The 19,189-nt window shown below is 49.0% G+C and overlaps 1 protein-coding gene across 1 annotated transcript; it reads right to left on the reverse strand.

The window, feature by feature from the left end:
• Nucleotides 1-1,142: 1,142 nt before the first annotated feature.
• DMRT3 (doublesex and mab-3 related transcription factor 3) lies at nt 1,143-18,989 on the reverse strand. The gene is made up of 2 exons (XM_049896757.1): nt 18,536-18,989; nt 1,143-2,107 (listed from the first exon to the last, which is right to left on the reverse strand). Exons 1-2 carry the CDS (start codon nt 18,987-18,989, stop codon nt 1,143-1,145), a joined length of 1,419 nt encoding a protein of 472 aa, XP_049752714.1.
• Between the last annotated feature and the right edge of the window lie 200 nt (nt 18,990-19,189).

Raw genomic sequence — 19,189 nt, forward strand, 5'->3', positions numbered from 1 at the left:
ATCATGGCGGCTCCATGGGTGTCAGAGAAGAACTGTGCTCCATAGGGTTTCCAATGGTTGTGACCTTTCAGAAGCAGATCACCAGGCCTTTCTTCCAAGGCACTCGCGGATGGGTTTGAACCATCAACCTTTTGGTTAGGAGTCAAGCACTTAACCAACTTCACCAACACATGGGGTCGCCATGCATTGGAATCGACTTGAGGGCAATGGGTTTTTGTTTTTAATTCTAGAACAATAAATGATCAGCCTTTCAGAACAAATCCCCAGAACTTTGCCATCCCCCTCTCTGGAGGAATGCTTCATTTTAACTGACATCTTGGTTCCTGGTCCATGGCCTCTCTAGTAAGCAGCATGACATCCGGTTTCTATTTTTAGAGCGGCTCATTCCTCAAGCAGAAACAACCTAGACCCAGATCATCTCCTTAGTTTATTTTTTTCCTAGGGTCCTTAGCATGCTACATGAACCTGACAAAGATTAATCCTGTGTTCACAATACACTCCATGCAGTTCACAGCTGTGATTGGTTTTACATCGACATTACACACGTTTGATTCAGCCACGTGAAAAGAGTAATTGTTAATGGAGTCCGTCTCTGAAAACTGTCCAAGCTTAAAGAAGCCGACGGGCAGCTGGTTCAATTCTGAGGCGCAGTCCCTCTGTGAATCGCCAGGAGAGGAGCGTTAGCATGAGAAGAGAATGTCCCTGTTTGGTCCCTTTGCCGACCAACCACTTCCGGGAGGCTTCGCCTGTCCTGAGGAATCCTCTTTTACAAAACGTCATTCAAGTATACTATTTTATTGAAGATGGTGTGAAGGAGCAAGGCTGACCTTCAGCTTTACATCCCCAAATCGATCGTCTGTGGGCCCAGCTATCCCAAGACGATTCTTAGCGTGAGACTCTCTTTTATAATAAACAGTCAGCAGGGAAGCCACAGAGCAGAGCTATTTGGCATTTTCCATTGAAGTGACAGAATTAAATAAGTTATGGGCTTTTTTTCTCAATTGCTAATGGGTAGAATCAAGCAGGGTCACTTTGTCAAACAGAAGAGAGGGGTACACACAGGGTGTGGCCTCTCTGCGGGGACCCCAGGGCTCAAATGCACAGAACGGTCACCGGGTCCCCACCCGTTCGTCGGTACCACGTTAAGATGACGTGTTGAGTATTCTAGAGTCTGAGGAGTCGGACCTCTCGTCGTACTCATCCTCGGTGTAGATGGCCTGCTTGGCCGCAATCGGGCAGCCGTCATCGGGCAGGGAGAGCCGAGGGTCTTCGGCGGGGCGGCTGGGGAGGACGGGAGAGCTCCGGAAGAGGCCGGACGAGTTACTGCAGAAGGGGCTGACGTACTGGGGCCTCAGCTGGTACTGCTGCTGCAGCGTCATGGTGTTCCAGAGCGTGACATCGTTGGGCAAGAAGGGGCTCGACTGGTTTCGCGCCAGCGTGTTCCTCAGCATCAGGGGGTAGCGGGGCGGCTGGGGGAAGGGGTGCTGCAGGGGGACGGCCAAGGGGTTGGGCACAACATTCCCGGAGTCGGCAGAGAACCGCAGCGTGTCGGGGACCCTGAAGGCTGATCCCACTGACCACTTGGAAGAGGAGATGGGGTAGGAGCTCAGAGTGTGTTCGAAGATATGCCCATTGGAGGGCAGAACCAGGCTCTCGGGCTCCGAGGAAGTTCGCTCGGCCCCGGCGACAGAGGACCGGCTGGACAGCAGGACCTCGACAGCACTCACCAGGTCCCCCCCGCAGCCCTTCAGGATCAGCTCCAGCACCGTCGGCTTCTGGTTGGGGAAGATCTTTTTTAACACGTCCAGAGGGGGTCTGTTGGCTTTCAAGCTAAAGGGCAGAGACACGGTTCCCGAGGGGCCCTCGATCAGGAGGTGGTTCTGCTCCCCGTGGTACTTGGGGCTGTCCGGGCGGCTCTCAGAGGACCCTCCGTTCTTCTGGACGGCATACCCGCCTTCATCCACGGACACCATCTCGGGGCTCTCGGGGGCCAAGCAGCTCTTGCTCTTGGCCACGTCTGGGGAGCCCTGGTGGTCCGTGTCTTTGTCGCTGAAGGCCTCTGTGTTGTCGGCTGGGGTGCTGTCACCGAGGCGTTCTTCAGGCAAATCTGAAAAGCAGAAAATAGTGGGATTAATCCTTCCCTGGTGTGCAAGAGGGGAGTGCAAGAGGAACACATGTGCTCAGGAGTGAGTGTGCACAGGCCGTGTGGACAGGGCAAGAGGTCTCGGGGTGACGGTACCGCAAGCCTTCCAAAAAAACCTAAGTATGTAATTGGACAATGGCAAAAACTGTAAGTAAAGATCTAGAAATCAGGGTGATTTCTCAGAACGATGTGTGCAGAGATGCTTGTCTTATACACAGAATAGCTACATCATACCCAGGACCACAGAATATGTGGCTTGCATAGTGAGTCACAATCTGAATCCACCACCCGTCTGTCAGTCTGTCCTGCTGTGATGGCTTGTGTGTTACTATGACACTGGAAACTAACCACTGGTATTTCAAATACCAGCAGGGTCACTCATGGTGGAAAGATTCCAGCAGGGCTTCCACCCTAAGGCAGACTAAGGAGAAAGGCCTGGCAATCTACTTCTGAAAATTAGCCAATGAAAACCCTACGGATCACAACAGAATGTTGTGCAGTATAGTGCTGGAAGACGAGCCCCCTGGGTTGGAAGGCCCTCAAGATAACACAGCGGCCTCAACAACGGCCTCAAACGTGCCCATGATAGTGAGATGGCGCAGGACCGGGCAGCATTTCACTCCGTTATACATGGGGTCGCCATGGGTCGGAGCCGACTCGAAGGCGATTGTCATGCATTGAATTGTGTCCCCCAGAATATCTGTCAGCTTGGCTAGGTCGTCATTCCCTCGTATGATTATATGATTGTCTACAATTTTATCTTCTGATGTGATTTCCCTTTGTGTTGTAAATCCTACCGCTATGATGGAATAAGATGGATTAGCGGTGGTTATACTGATGAGGCCTATAAGATTAGATAGTGTCTTAAGCCAGTCTCTTTTGAGATATAAAAGAGAGAAGTGAGCAGAGAGACACGGGGACCTCCATAGCACCAAGAAAGCAGTGCTGGGAGCAGAGCACGTCCTTTGGACCTGAGGTTCCTGCGCTGAGAAGCTCCCAGACCAACAGAAGACTGATGACAAGGACCTTTCTCCAGAGCTGACAGAGAGAGAAAGCCTTCCCCTGGAGCTGACGCCCTGAATTTGGACTTGTAGCCTACTAGATTGTGAGAGAGCAAATTTCTCTTGGTTAAAGCTGTCCACTTGTGGTATTTCTGTTATAGTAGCACTAGGTGACTAAGACAGTAACTAACAACAAGAATGATTTAAGTAGGGAAGACTGTTGCCTTCTGAGTGAGTGGGCAGAGGGATAAGTACGGAAGAGTACACCCCAGAAAAACAGGAAACTAGGCTCGGGCTTGTCTTCTAGCTCCTCTCAGGAAGAAGAGGCATCCAGTCAGGATCTAGGGACATAATCAACGGGCACACAACCAATATCCCTACGGAGTTTTTTCACATTATAAATCCATTTTCCCATGGGCTAATTTTGTGTTAAGTATGTCTTGTGAACTTGTATGCCGTCGAGTCGATTCCAACTCAAAGCCACCCTACAGGACAGAGTAGAATTGCCCCACAGGATTTCCGAGGCTGTGAATCTTTCTCTCATGTAGCTGCTGGGTGGGTTCCGACCTTTCAGTTACCAGCCAAGCGCTTAACCATTGCGCAACCAGGGCTCCTTTCCTGTGAACCAGTCCTCAGATTAGGCTGCCATATACAATAACTAACCCTGAACCCACTGCTGATTGAGTCGATTCCAACTCATGGCAACCAGATATGTGCCGAGCAGGACTGCTCCATAGGGTTTTCTTGGTTGTAATCTTTAGAAAAGCAGATTGCCAGGTCTTTTTCCCCTACCATCACTGTGTGGGTTCACAGTGTCAACCCTTAGGTTAGCAGTTGAGTGCAGGGAACTTGTACAATAACTAATCAATACAATTGCAGGAGTGAAAAAAAAGAAGGCTATATACATTATAATCTTTCTTAAAAACCAGTCAAAAAAAAAAAAAAACACCAGTTGCCATGGAGTTGATTCCAACTCATGGCTGCCCCATGTGTGTCAGAGTAGAACTGTGCTCCAGTGGCTGGCTTTTCAGAAGCAGATCACCAGGCCTTTCTTCCAAGGCACCTCTGGGTAGAGACAAACCACCAATATTTCGGTTAGCGGCAAAAGTGTTAGGCAACTTGGTTGCCTGTGACTTGTACTAGAGGACAAAGAAAACCAGGCTGTGAGTTCTCAGTGGTGTGACAGTGGAAGAGGAAGAAAGAAGTGGGTTAGTGAAGCTGCGCAAGGAACACTCCCGTCAGTGAAACAGCACGTCTGTCACTCAGGACCATGCGTGGCAAAAGTGAAATATATTTTCACGGACTGTTTTCTTAGTAAAGTCATGGAAAGTATTTAAAGACGCTTGCTTAAATTATATTTTAAAAAGAAAAGAAAAAAAGCTCAAATAAAGCAGTCGTTGTGAGGTACCATCGAGTCAACTCCGACTCCGAGTAAACCCATGTGGCAGAGTAGAACTGCCCTGTAGAGTGTTCTAGGCCATAATCTTTATGGGACCAGATTGCCAGGTCTTTCTCCTGTGGAGCTGCTGGGTGGGTTCGAACTGCCAACCTTTCAGTTAGCAGCCAAGCATTTAAAGATTTGCTTTACTTAAGTAAATGAAATAAAGAATGAAGTAAAGTGAAATAAAAAAAGCAATTGCCATGGCTATCTCATGTGTGTCAGAGTAAAACTATACTCCATAGGGTTTTCAATGGCTAGTTTTCAGAAATAGATCACCAGGCCTTCTTTCCAAGGTGCCTCAAAAAAAAAAAAAAAAAACCAAATCCATTGGTATTGAGTCAATTCCAACTCAGAGTGACCCTACAGGACAGAGCAGAGCTGCCTCATAGGGTTTCCAAGGGGCTGCTGCTGGATTCAAACTGCCGACTTTTTGGTTAGCAGCCAAAAGTTAACCACTGCAGTGCCTCTAGGTGGACTCAACTCTCCAACCTTTCAGTTAGCAGTTGAGCGTGCTAACCATGCACACCACCCAGGGACTCCAAAGTGAAGCAAATCTGTTGCAAATTTGACACTGGGACTTAAGAACTCCCTCCAAAAGGGCTAGTATCGCAGTGCTAAGCAAGGGGAGTCCCTGGGTGGCGCTTGGGTACTAACTGAAAGGTTGGTGGTTCGAATCCACCCAGAGGCACGTCTGAAGAAAGGCCTAATGATCTCCTTCTGCAAGATCACAGCCACTGAAAACCCTGTGGAGCACCGTTCTACTCTGCACACTTGGGGTCGCCATGTTCGGAAGCAACTGGTTAAACCAACAGAATCGGGTGGGTACAATTGGTTTGTTTACGGCAGTAAATTCTAACAGACCTTTATGAAAAAGGAACACATTCTTGATTCACAAGCTCTATGCAAATAGATACTTATCCTTTTTTAAACATGTACTACTGGCCGTGTCTACACAAAGCCAATGTAACTGATCTAAAGATGAAAATTATTAATGACCCAGTTGTTGGGTGTAAACAACCGCTCTGCCTGTGTTTTCTCCCGCCCTGCCTGAATGGCCTCATTGTCACCGTCTCTTCGGACTCTTGATTGTGCACAGATACCAGCCGGTGAAATTTCACCAAAGCAGCTTCTCGAAACCACCTCCTCCTCTTTAATGCTGTTTGTTTTCAAAGCCATGAACAAAGGCCCATTTAGGAACATTCTTCTAATATGGGCTGTATCTGAAATATAATTAAAACACAAAACACTGGCTTTCGCAAAGCAATGAAGAAGTGGCCGCCAAGCATCAATAAATACATCTTAGAATATTCTTAAACTGAGGCGCCGCGAATTTGATCATAAATCTGATCCGAATTCACATTGCTGTTGCTGGTTGCTGTCGAGTTGATTCTGACTCATGACAAACCTATGTGTGCAGAGTAGAACTGCTCTACAGGGTTTTCAAGGCTGTGACCTTTTCGAAGCAAATTACCAGGCCTATCTTCCGAGCCGCTCTGGCTGGGTCTGAACCACCAACCTTTCAGCTAGTAGTTGGACGCTTAAGTGCATAGCCAAAAAACCAAACCCGTTGCCATCAAGTCGATTCCGACTCATGGCAACCCTATAGGACCCTATAGAACTGCCCCCTAGGGTTTCCAAGGAGTGGCTGGTGGATTTGAGCTGCTGACCTTTCGGTTAGCAACCAAGCTCTTAACCACTGCTCCATTTAACTGCAGGGTTATCCCAAATTTGCATTTTAGGGCCCTGCTTCTTCCTTCAAAATAAAATATAAGGTTTCCCAATGTGGAGTTCGTTTGCAACTCACACATAAAGCAGTTTATTTCTATAATGACTCTGGGATTCAATAAAAGTTTATTTTCATCAGAGAAATTTGACAAATTCTCTCCTACAGCTTTCTAGGACTGGAGGCCTAGTTCTTACCGCCACAGTCAATGTGGCGTTTGAGCTCTGTGTTTTTGATCCAAAAGAGTACAACACCAACAGAGAAGATTCTGTAGACTCACATTTGAATCGGCTAGGCCTCTTTGCATTTTCCTGACTCACGACCCAACACATACCTCTTGGCTGTTACTCTATTATTAAACAGTTGAAAATGAGCGGACAGCGATAGTCCATAAACTCAGCATGGAACAAACACAAAATTGGATTTTGGCCCCTGCTCAATGGAGCTTGGGAAAACAAGTCAAATACTCTTCTCGGGTAAATACAGACATAAAATAATGTTTTAAATACTATGTGCCTCGAAACAGTTTTCTTGTTTCTTTAACTTTAGCCTACATCATCTGCTACTATTAGAAGCCCTGAGGGCCCCACAGTTAAGCTCCCAGTTGCTAACCAAAAGGTTGACGGTTGAAACCCACCCAGTGGCTCCAAGGGAGACAGACCTGGCAATCTTCTCCCATAAAGACTGCATCCTAGAAAAACCCTATGGGGCAGTTCTACAGTGTCACATGAGGTCACTGTGAGCTGGAATCTACTGAACTGTACCCAACACCAGCATCAGGCATCCAGTATGTGTATCGCTGTTACACGCAAGCTACTGAAGGAAAGAGAATAAAGAGTAGAAAATACCAGGAAGTGTACAGCCTGCCCCTAACCTTGCCAAACTTTTAATCTAAGTGGGGAGATAAGACACCTGTGCAGAGGAAAAAACAAGCAAAGCAAGCAGAGTTTGCTAAGTGTCAAATATGACAGACAATCGCCACAGTACAGAGGATGGTGAAATTTTTCTAAGCAAGAGAAACAGGTTCTTCTTGGGAAGAAAAGGTGTGTGAGAACAGCTAGGAAGCTCAAAACTTAGCTACTGTTAAAAGAAGAGTGTGAACTTAAAATTAAACCCGCTGCCATCAAGTCAATTCCGAGTCATAGATACCCTAAAGGACAGAGTCGAACTGCCCCATAGGGTTTCCAAGGCAGTGAAAAAAAAAGCAACAGTTTCAGGTGCACCTGACCCAAGCCATGGTATCTTCAATCGCCTCATACGCATGGGAAAGCTGGACAATGAGTAAGGAAGACCGAAGAAGAATTGATGCCTTAGAATTATGCTGTTGGTGAAGAATATTGAACATAACATGGACTGCCAGGAGAACAAACAAATCTGTCTTGGAAGAAGTACAACCAGATGCTCCTTATAAGCTTAGACTTCAACTCACATACTTTGGACATGTTATCAGGAGGAACCAGTCCTTAGAGAAGGACATCATGCTTGGTACAGCAGAGGGTCAGCGAAAGAGGAAGACTCTCAATGAGATGGGTTGACACAGCGGCTGCAACAATGGGCTCAAACATAGCAACGATTGTGAGGATGGTGCAGGCCCAGGCAGTGTTTCGTTCTGTTGTATATAGAGTCACTATGAGTCAGAACCGACTTGACAGCACCTAACAACAGTATCAATCTTTACAGAAGCAGACTGCCACATCTTTCTCCTGCGGAGCAGTTGGTGGGTTTGAATCACTGACCTTTGGGTTAGCAGCAGAGTGCTTAAGCACTGCACCACCAGGGCTCCTAAATCTAAAAACAGCTTCCTATTTTAAAAGGTACTTCCCCCTCCCACCTTGAATGAGTTTCAAACACTGACAACATTTGAGCAAAATGTCTGTCAACCAAATTCACTCTTACACAGACTGTTTCAGGCTCCAGAAAAAGTAATTTGAAGCACATTTTAGCAAAAAGGGAATTCGGGGATGATAGTCTGACCAAACTAATGAGCTGCTATAGTAACCACACCCAACCTGTTGCCATCCAGTCCGCTCCAACTCATGGCAACCCCATGTGGGTCAGAGTAGAACCGTGTTCCACAGGCTTTCAGTGGCTAGTTTTTCACAAGTAGGTTTTTCTTGTGAAAAACAACAGGTTTTTCTTCTAAGGTACTTCCGGGTGGACTTGAACTCCCAACCTTTCACTTAGCAGTGAGCACATTCATAGTTTGTATCAGCCAGGGAATCCTACCGCTTACAGTAACTACCATTATAAAAATGAAGCCATTTTCTTCGAGGTGGCAAAAGATACAGTGTCCCAATCTACCTGATACTGGATGGTAGGATGATGAATCTGACGCCTCAGCATTCCACTTTTGTGCCTATTTTCCTGAGTTCTGCAGAACAAACTATAGTGGAATCGCTTGCCCCCTGACTGTGAGCCGCTAGACCGTAAAGCACTTTCTCATCTTCTTGGGCTACCCTCTGTCCCTGGGTGGTACAAACAGTTCACGCACTTAGCTGTTAACTGCAAGGTTGGAAGTTTAAGTCCACCCAGAGGCACCTCGGAAGAAAGGCCTGGTGATGTTCTTCTGAAAAATCAGCCATTGGAAACCCTGTGGAACACAGTTCTGCTCTGACACACATGGGGTGGCCATGAGTTGGGTGCCACTTGAGGGCAAGTGGTCTTTACCCTTGGTCGTTGCCACGCCGCAGTTCCCGGTGCTTCTCAGGAAGTACGTGTGGACGTGCTGTTCCATCCACACTCCCAGAGGGCTTCTGGGTATCCAGGCTGGGGCCAAAAACTAAGAGAAGCTAACAGGATATCACAGGAAACAAACCTACCAACGCACTGCATTCCAATCAACTGAGTTCAGCACCCGCCCGTTGTCAGGGTGTTTCAAGGGAAGACAGACAAGGCTGAAAGACACAATGGGCGGGCCAGACCTGTGGCAGTCTCCCTGCACCTGAGCAGAACGGAAAAAACTGCTGAGGGATCCTGGATGAGCAGACTCCTGATTCCCGTGCCAGGCTGCCAGGGATTTCAAAATTGGACAAAGGAAACCCAGCCTCTCATCTTGCACCAAGAACAGGTCTCCACCCAGCAATGATTTCTGATGGGCAGAATAGACAGCCCCTGCAATTTTCCGGCACTGTGGTGTCTGGTACTGGCTGACTGTGACGCCTAAGCTAAAAGCGTTGTAAGTTATTCTGTTATAAATACAGACTCTCGTAAGTAATTACAGAGGGTGAGCTTCCAGCCCGGTGCTCAAGTGCAATTTAATAACAGGTGTTTCTTTACCTCGCCCGATTTTTTTTCCTAAATGAACTTTACAAATTGTTCCCATTGGTCTAACACAAGAAGACCTTTCTAGATATCGAACTGTGAAACTGCCAGCTAACTATATGGAAAGGAAAATACTCCCCCCAAACACTTACCCTCTTTCTTCTTGAAACCGAGACCCTGATTCCTAGAAACTGAAAAGTCAGGGTCCATTTCAACTGATATTATTTTTAGCCCTAGGATACGGGCACAGAAAGCCAAAACTCCTAGATGAAAATTGGGAAAGAACTCAATTTTTTCTCATCATACAAACGAGCTATTGAAACTACCATAAGCTACGATTTCTAATGCTAAACATCTAGAGATTTTGAAAGCCTTACTACATTTCCACTTTCCAATTTCATCATTTTTTATCATGTAGAAACACCCCTAATCGTGCCTAAGAAAAAAAAAAAGATATGCCATGAGATTGCTACAAGACTTTCAACTAGGGAGAGAAAGTGAACGCTTACACCAAAGTGACTTCCAATCTAAATTACAGTTTGTATCATCTAACATGTTTAGAGAACTTTTTCATATGAAATGCAAGTCAATTAAAAAGGTATTTCTAGGTATTCATTTCAGGCTTTTTGAAGAGCCCTGCCACATATATGAAATAAACACTCTGCTCAGTACACATAAAAATGGGACATTTTTCTGACTTACTGTAGTGGCAGGTTATATCCACTCCATGTCAACGTATCAACAAAAACAAAATATATCTTGCATGCAGGATGAAGCTTAGGGAGGAATGTTTCCCAGCTCAAAGATCATGGGACTTTCCCCTATCCCTTTTGAAATCACATCATGTATTTTGAATCATAGATTGTCACATCTTCATCTGTCCACTTGAGCTTTGGTGAACACAGCTCTAAATAACAGTTCCCTGATGGGTGACTTTCAAAACACACAAATCTTGCAGCAACGCAGGGAGGGGATCAAGCTAGGACGAGGCTTCCAGAAAAGACCATCGCCCAGCCTAAAGCCTCACAGGAGATAAATCTATTACACATTCTCTTTATCTCACACTACAAGAGATGAATCAGAAAAATACTGAATGCTTGGAAATCTGACCTACAACTGGAAAAAATCTCAGTCTGCAAACCTTTCCTCTTCCTGGGTATTGGGAGGGCTTGAGAAAAAATAGCTTTGCTTTTTAAAAATCATTAACGACGCTAGCTTAATACAGCGTGAGAGAACCAGGAAGATTGCTTGGGGTCAATATTTTGGGGGGACATTAGTACAGAAAGAGTTGGGTTTAAGGAAGTATGGTTTGCAACTGTGACTTTGTATGTCTTGCAGAAATTTGGTGGTGATTTCTTTCTTGATTCAGAAAGGGGCACTTTTCAAGAAGCGGGGGGAGGGAGAAAGGATGTGTAATCCTATGTATTTATTCAGTACTTATAAAAATGCAGCTAGCTACTCATTCCGCCATCCCTTTAAACAATTCTCTTAAATCCCACTCTATGTGCCCAGGCACACTCTGCTAGGTACGACTGTACAAAGAAAATCAAAGCATAGCCCCCTGGCCTCCGGAGAGGTTTACAGTTTGCTAAGGAATCTTCTGCAAAATTCCAAGTTATCTGTACTGTCAATCTTATTTCACAGTGAATGACAGCAAGTGACTCAGGGGCCAGCATGGAGAACAGCGGGGTGACTATGCTGTGTCCACAGGAGGGGATATTGGTGTCAACACACGCAACAACTATAGACGCTACAGAAATACACACAGTACTAAACAAAGTCATCACCAGTGGGAAAGAAGCAGAACACGGACCTCAGCTTTGTAAAATGTGTATCTGCTTAAATGTACATTCACTAAAATCAAAAGAGATGGTAGATTCTTTAAAGCCCAGAAGTTCTGAGTATTATATTTTTAGTAATATATTGCTGTTACTCAGTAGGCTGATTGTGCTTAGTTTTCGGTTTTTTAATTATACAGTAAAATAGAGGGGAAACACTAATCCTGTCTTAGGTGTCCTGTGGCCATCTATTTTCAAAAACCCAGCCATTGAAAACCCTAGGCAGCACAGTTCTACTCTGACACACCTGGGGTCGCCATGAGTCCGAATCAACTTGATGGCAACTGGTTTTTAGTCTCTTAAGAAAACAATAGTCTGCATGGCTCTGAGAAGGAAATCACTCGGTAAAGTCACATGTGACCGTTGGGGCGACAGGACTTAACAACTGCAAGGTGGTGGAGTTGGGGTGACCAGTCAGCTCTCTACCATGAATTCCCCTGGTACACCCTAGCTTGCTGCCCACTAAGCCGTCAGAACCACCTCCGACTACACAGGGGTGTCCAGGAGCCTGAGTAGCTAATAGTGAAGAGGCTGCAACAGGTGAAAAGGGGGAAAGAAAGGAAGAAAGCAAGAGAAGAGGGGAGAAGGAGGGACACGAGGGGGAGGAAAGAGAGGGGAAAGGGAAGACAGGCTGGCAGGCAATGGATTTTTCTGCGCTTCGTCCTTCCCCCTGTCACGAAGAAGCGCAACATTTCCAGAAAGGGGCTTTGGAGTCCTCGGAGGGCTTTGATTTAGGAAGATTTATTCCCTTTCCTTCTGCAAAGCAGTTAGTAGAAAGTGCTGACTAGCTGCAGGCAGGGGTTTCTCATCAATGCTCTTTGATTGTATTTTGCAAACAAAATGCCTGTTGCTTGGTAACATTTCACTTGGGCCTGACCTTCCCTGAAAGTTATTGCTATCAGATTCGATTTACACTGTCCTCCCATGATTACTGTAATCTTTTAAAGCCCTGAGTTCATCCATCAGGAAAAAGAAAAGTTGGTTGTGCAAACGGAGAGTGGGGCTATCCGCCAGATTTATAACCCGGGGAGGGAGCTGGGAGGAGGGTGATCTTTCCAGGGTAGAAGTGGAACTAGGCTATCTAGACCTCAAAAGCACTCTTATTTCTGCCAACCCAGTCCTCAGACCCACAGGATGGCCACCAGTGCCCTCTGATACCTGCCAGGCAGCTGGTGCTCCACAGAGAGAAAGAAGCTGTGATATGCACCCAAGCACTCCTCCCTGCCCCATCCCAGGGATGCTCTGAGGAGAGATGGCAACTGGGGCTTGGGAGAGGAAGACTTGGGGTCCCAGCTTGCCAGTTGAAATAAGAGGTTGCAGTTAGTTAAAACCAGAAGAGTCGATTCTGACTCAGGGCGAACCCAGGTGTGCAGGGTAGTACTGCACTTCATAGGGTTTTCATGGCTGTGACCTTTCAGAAGCAGATTGCCAGGCCTTTCTCCCGAGGCACCTCCGGGTGGGTTCAAACCGCCAACCTTCCAGCTAGTAGTTTGGGTCATCCGTGAAATTACAGGACAACCAGTTAAATTTGAATTTCTGATAAACACGAATCGTTTTGCAGGATATGTCCCACGCAATATCTGGCGTCCTGTTTTTTGTTTATTTGTTCCTAAATCTGGCAAGCCACCTCTGGGCTTTGGAAGGAGAGGGTGGCGAGTTCGCCGGCAGCAGAGAAGGAGCAGGCGGTCCCAGGGGCGGACTGGAACAAGGCACGGAAGGCCGCCCGCGCCTCGCTGCTCAGGCGGCGCGGGCTGCAGCGGCAGCCGGGAGCCTGTGCGGGAGCCCAGCCTCTCCGGGTCCGGGCGCAAGGGGACTAGCGTCCGGGCGGGAGTGCAACCCGGTGCAGCTGTGGGGGAGCCGCCACTGCCCGACTGTCCTCTCGGGGGTCCTGGTCCCTCCGGCCACGGGGAGGAGAGGCCCTCGCCCGGCGCCGCCGGGTCGGTCCCGAGCCAGCAGCCGGGCGCACAGGGCAGGGCGCTCCAACAGCCCGAGGCGCGCGGGAGGGGCCCGGAGCTCTGAATCGCGCCGCCGACCCGCCCTCAAGAGCCAGCCCCGCCGGGATAAGTTCGGAAGAGACCTTCCAGTAGCGTTGCTTATTCCTTTTTGCTTGTTTTTGTTTTCGCCCCGATTCAGGAAGTCTTAAAACCACACCCCGTCTTTAAATTCCTGGGTCCCGTGGTGAAGATTTTTAAGTCCTTCGGGCTTTTTCGTTCCCTGTTGGCCTGTAGGCACAGACGATGTCCCACCCGGGCCTGGACTGAGGTCCTTGCAACAGCCATCGGACTTGCAGGGACGTCTCTTTAAAAACCAATAAATGAAGTAAAATTAAAAGAAAAATAGGGAAGCAGATTGGCCAGGACCCAGTCAAGCTGGAGCCAGCACTGAGATTCGTCAGAGAGAGGGCGCAGGGGGTAAAACGAAATAAAGGCGGCTTTCCAAAATCTAACTTGTCTCCCTAAGTTCTGTTTTTCTCCTTTTCAGACCAAACAGGTAATATCCCCTATTTCTAAACCAAAGGGATGGATTCGATTTTATTTTCCTTTAAAAACGTTTAAAAGGATCCGCGGACATATTTATGGTAATGGCAGATGTAGACTGAGGACGAATCTTCCCTCCCCCCCCCCCCCCCGCCCCGCGAGGCACCGCAGCCTGGATGCCCCAGGCGGAAAAGTTGAGGGTGGGGGAAGGGAGCAACCACACCTGAAAGTAACTGGGCTCACCTTGGCAGTGACCCTGAACTTCTCTCAGCTCTCCAGCCTATCTGGAAAGGCTGGCTCCACTGGTTGAGGCTGCTGATTCAGGTACAGGGGCAGCTGATTTTCATGCTTCCCATGAGATGGTCATGGGGGTGGGGGATGAGGAGAAGGATGAAGGGATTCAGGAGGTGAATAGGCGAATCCAATAGTTTATATAAAGCAAAAACCAAACCCGTTGCCATGGAGTAGATTCCGACTCATAGGGATCCTATAGGACAGAGTAGAACCGCCCCACACAGTTTCCAAGGAAAGCCTGGTGGATTCCAGCTGCCAACCTTTTGGTTAGCGGGTGTAGCTCTTAACCACTACACAACCAGGGTTTCCTAATAGTTTATATAAGAGAGTGTAAACTGAAATTTTGGGCTCAATCTAATCTAATAATTCTAGGGCAGTCATAGATGATAATGAAGGAGCAAAAGGAATCTAAACTCAAAAAAAGAACCCAATACTTCCCTCCATGGCTAAGAGTAACCATGAGGTTATGAAAATTCTCCTTAAAAATCATAGCCACGTTGAAAGAGATTTTCAACAAACTACAGGGTTAGAAGTCCCTAAGTGGCACAACTGGCTAATACAATCAGCTGCTAAAGGTTGGAGGTTTGAGTCCAACCAGAGGAGCCTCAGAAGAAAGGCCTGGCAGTCTACTTCTGAAAAATCAGCCACTGAAAACCCTGTGGAGCACAGGTCTACGCTGACACACACGGGGGCACCACGAGTCAGAGTGGACTCGACAACCACCAGCTTGGGTTTGGGACACGGTTCATGGTTCAGTAAAATAACCCCCAGTACTTTAAAGAAATTTCTTCCAGCTCCTGAACAAGATGGTTTTTCTCCAGCAGTGCTCAGCAAACACATTCTGCTCGAAGCCTTGTGCTTCTCTGAAGTATTTCTGCAGAGGAAAAAATATCCCTTGTGTTTCTGCACTTGCTTTTGTATCCAAGAAAAAAAAAATCTTTCTCTACAGCTCTGTACATTAGGGGTCTTCCGCTCTGCTAGAAGCCGGCCCTGTGTTTGACTCGCGGAATTCACGAGGAAACACACAGACAGGATTTGCCAGCAGACATTTTAAGCTCCTTAATGGTCTGTGTGGAAACCCTGGTGGCGCAGTGGTTATGTGCTACAGCTGCTAACCCAAGGGTCAGCAGTTTGAATCCGCCAGGTGCTCCTTGGAAACGCTATGGGGCAGTTCTACTCTGTCCTATAGGGTCACTATGGGTCGGAATTGACTTGACAGCACTGGGTTTGGTTTGGTTTTTTCTTAATGGTCTGTGTACCTGCTACACATGTGGGCCTGCTATTCCAATAGGGCTTCCTTCCTCCCTACATATAATGAGCTACATATCTGGGAGTATCTGACATGCTCCTAAGTATGGATGGTACATTATTAGAAACAACAACAACAGACAAAAGATCAGTTACTGTTGAGTCGATTCAGATTCATGGCGACTTTTTGGAAGTAGACCTCCAGGCCCTTCTTCCAAGGCACCTCTGGGTAGACTTGAACCTCCCCAGCCTTTCAGTTAGGAGCTTAATCATTTGTACCACCCAGGGACTCTGGTATGTTATAGACAAACACATAACAAGAACAACTGCAAAAATCTATAATACATACAGCAACAGGCATGCTAATCCAGGCAGTTTGCGCTCATTTAAACCCCAAATGGAGAAACAATTAGCGGTTACTTTCCTGTTCCCTCCCCCCTCAATTTCGGATTGGTGGTTGGCTTTTTTTTTTTTTTTTTTTTTAAGGAATGAAATTATGGCGGGGAGCCAATTGAAAAAAGAAAACAAAAGTTTTGTAAACGCATGTGTAAGGTATGCAGCGTGACCAGCAGGAAGGTGAGCCGCTGGTCCCTGAGGGCTGGGTGCCCCCAAGGCATCACTCTGGCCTCCCGGGTGGCAAACCTGAGTCTCCTTTGCAAGGACTTTTTTCCAGCTGGAGGGCTCAGGCATCCCTGACCATTTAGTGGGACGAAAGGAGACGAGAGCTGAAAGCAAGCTCCCTGTTTGAGTCACCGAAACACAGGTCCTTCTGCAGTTGCAGCTTCAACCTCCCTGCCTGCCTCCCTGCCCTCACCAGCCCCTCCCGGGGTGACTGGTGGTTTTGTGACTCCTTAGATCCATGACCTTCGTCTATCTCGAAGACCGGTCGGAAGAGCACAGGATATGAATGGAATCTCACCTCACACAAGACCTCAAAATCCAGTGCCCCGTTACAGGGGTGCTGCTGGGCAGATAGGAACCCCTGGGTGGTGTAAACAGTTCAAGTGCTGAACTGCTAACCGAAAGATTGGAGGCTCAAGTCTATGCAGAGGCGCTTTGGAGGAAAGGCCTGGCAATCCACTTCCGAAAAATCAGCCATTGAAAACCCCGTGGAGCACAGTTCTACTCTGACACACGTGGGGTCGCCATGAGTCAGAGTCGAGTCTACAGCAGGTAACCGGTTGTTGTTGTGTTGTGTTCTCTGGTCAAGCGCCTACTGAAAAAAGGCTACCTCTGACATTAACTAGGACCCCGTCCTGATCCTGAGAAGAAAGGAGCCAGGGAAAAGGGAAAGGGAAAGATTAAGAAAAGTTATTGACATGGATCAACTTCTAGAACTCTCCTAGTTGTTTGTTCTAACTTGAGGAAGAGAAAAAAAAGAAACAACTTTTCTCCATCCTTCCACTGTGTGGAATCCATGAGTGTGAAGAGATCAGACAGTCAAGAGAAAGACAGCTGCAGGCATTGCTCAGGAAGCGCTCATATCCTACTTTAGATCAAATAGCCACAAAATCCTTATTCAGCAGACCTCTCTCCTTGTCTCAAAACGTGCAGCCCTGCTCTTCACATGAGCTGGTCTCAGAGCGTCAGGCCTGCAGAGCGTAACTGGAGAGCTTAACAGGGCAGCAGAACGATGCCTGCCAGCCTACCCGTCGACTCACCTCACATCACCCTGCGTTTCCCCAAGCTCAGTGCCCCCTGAAAGCCTCTCTCCAGGAGTCAGGGGTGCTGGTCTTTTTGGGGGGTGAGGTTGTGGAGCCCCTGGGTGGTACAAACAGTTAATGTGCGTCACTGCTAACCAAAAAGGTTGGAGGTTCGAGTTCTCCCAGAGGCGCCTTGAAAAAAAAGGCCTGGTGATCTACTTCTGGAAAATTGGCCATTGAAAACCCTATGGAGCGCAATTCTACATGGGACGGCCACGAGTTAAATCATTCTACACGACTGGTTTTTTGGGGTTAGAGTGGCAGGCAATGAAGTCTGCCACCGTTTTACCTACAAGAGGGCCTGGGCCATCCCTCTCCTAATTGCTACAGGTCTCTCAGCCCCATTCCTGAGAAGATGGGCCTTTTTCCTTGTACATTTGCCCCAGTGGAAAAGAAACACCCAACACATGCCCACTGAATTCCAAGAGTCAAAAGTCCAGGGAGTGCTTGGGTTGGGCAGGACCTGCTGCAAGCTAGAAGTTCCCTAGGAAGAAGGAGTTGAAATTGTTGCCTGGCAGGGGCCAAGGCCGGGATAGAGACACCGATGGAAGCCTGGGTGGGGATGCACGCCTCTAGATCTCAGAGTAAACAGACCTTCCCCAGGGCACTGGAGAGGGGAGGTCAGGAGAGGCGAAAGAACCTTGCTCCAAACCTGCGCTTAGCCATCTGAGGCCCAAGCCCGCCTGTAATGGGTAAAGGGCTGGCCCGAGGTGGCCTATCTCACTGTAGATCAAGCTTTTTTTTTTTTTTAAACCACGAGGCCAGCTGTTGGCCAAATGAGGAGCCGTGGTAAAGAGCCAGGGCGGCTCTGCAACAAGAGTTGAGTCTGGGCGCACCAGCTTCTCGGTCCCCGCTGTGAGCTTAGGAGCTTTTCGGGACCTTTTCACTCTCATTTAGAGGCTTCTGTCTCCAAATCGCAGAGCGCCCTAGAAAAGCTCCGAGTTACCCCAAGTTGAGATCCAATTCCTGGCTCCAACTCCCCCGCGCCGAGAAGCACGCCGAGCCGGCGCTGGGCCGCACGCCTTTCCGACACCTACCCGGCCCAGCCTCCAAACACTAGGCCCTCGAAAGCTTGCAGCCAGGTATCCGAGCGCACAGTGGTGTGTGTGTGCGCGTGGGTTTTTATTTGGTCCTGCCTCCGCGCCTTTAATTATCCGCTTAAGTGGACACTTTCCCTTTCACCTGGAGAAGATACTGGGCGATCAGGACGAAAGTCCAGCATATGGCTCTCCCGTGGGCGCCTGGGTTTTCCCTGGGCCAGGTGCAGCCTCAAGGCCTATGTCGGCCAGGCGGGGGTCGCGGAAGAAAGTCCAGCCAGGCCAACTTTCCAAATCTCGCCTGGGGCCCGCTAGCTAGCAAGGAGCTGCCCGGCGTCCGCCCGGCCCCCGCGCCGCGGCCGCTCTTACCTGGCTTGGCGAGCGGCGCCTGCAGCACCCCGGGCTGGGGCTCGGCGGCCCAGCGCAGCGCAGCGGCCGCGGCCAACTCTGAGGCTGGGCGCGGCGGCGGCTGTGACGGCTGCGAGGTCGGCGGCGGTGGCGGCGGGTTGGTGCCGGCGTCGCCGGACGGCGGGGGCCCAGGCAGGGCGCGCAGCGAGTCGGGGATGAGGCTCTCCAGGCTCTCGTTGGCTTGCTGCCGCCGCAGCGCCACCTGCGCCGCCATGACCCGTTGCCGCTCGATGATGAGGATGCACTTCTCGCAGGTGCAGTCCTTGAAGCGGCAGTAGCGTTTGTGGCCCTTAAGCCAGGACAGCACGCCGTGGTTGCGGCAGCGCGCGCACTTGGGCGTGCGCTGCAGGGGCGCCCGCGGCGGCTGCGCCACCGGGCCGCCCATGTACAGGTAGGGGGAGCCGTAGCCGTTCATGCCCCGGGCTCCCGGACCCGCTGGCGGGCTGGCGGCTGACGCAGGCCCGGGGGCGCAGGACCGCGCGGAGAGAATCCGGCTCAGGGGTGGTGACGGCGGCTGCGGCGGCGCGGCTGGGTCTTCGGCCCCGCAGCCCCGGCAGCCGCGCGCTCCGGACGGCCCGCGGTGTAGCCGCCGTCTCTCCGGATCCCAGGCCGGCT

The sequence above is a fragment of the Elephas maximus genome, chromosome 9 (genome assembly GCF_024166365.1).
Source record: "Elephas maximus indicus isolate mEleMax1 chromosome 9, mEleMax1 primary haplotype, whole genome shotgun sequence".
In the NCBI taxonomy this organism is placed as follows: Eukaryota; Metazoa; Chordata; class Mammalia; order Proboscidea; family Elephantidae; genus Elephas; species Elephas maximus.

Coding starts and splice junctions, on each gene's coding strand:
- DMRT3 (XM_049896757.1), bottom strand. CDS start 18,989: ATGAACGGCTACGGCTCCCCCTACCTGTACATGGGCGGCCCGGTGGCG. Junction 2,108..18,535: donor GGCGCCGCTCGCCAAGCCAG/GTAAGAGCGGCC, acceptor TCTGCTTTTCAG/ATTTGCCTGAAGAACGCCTC.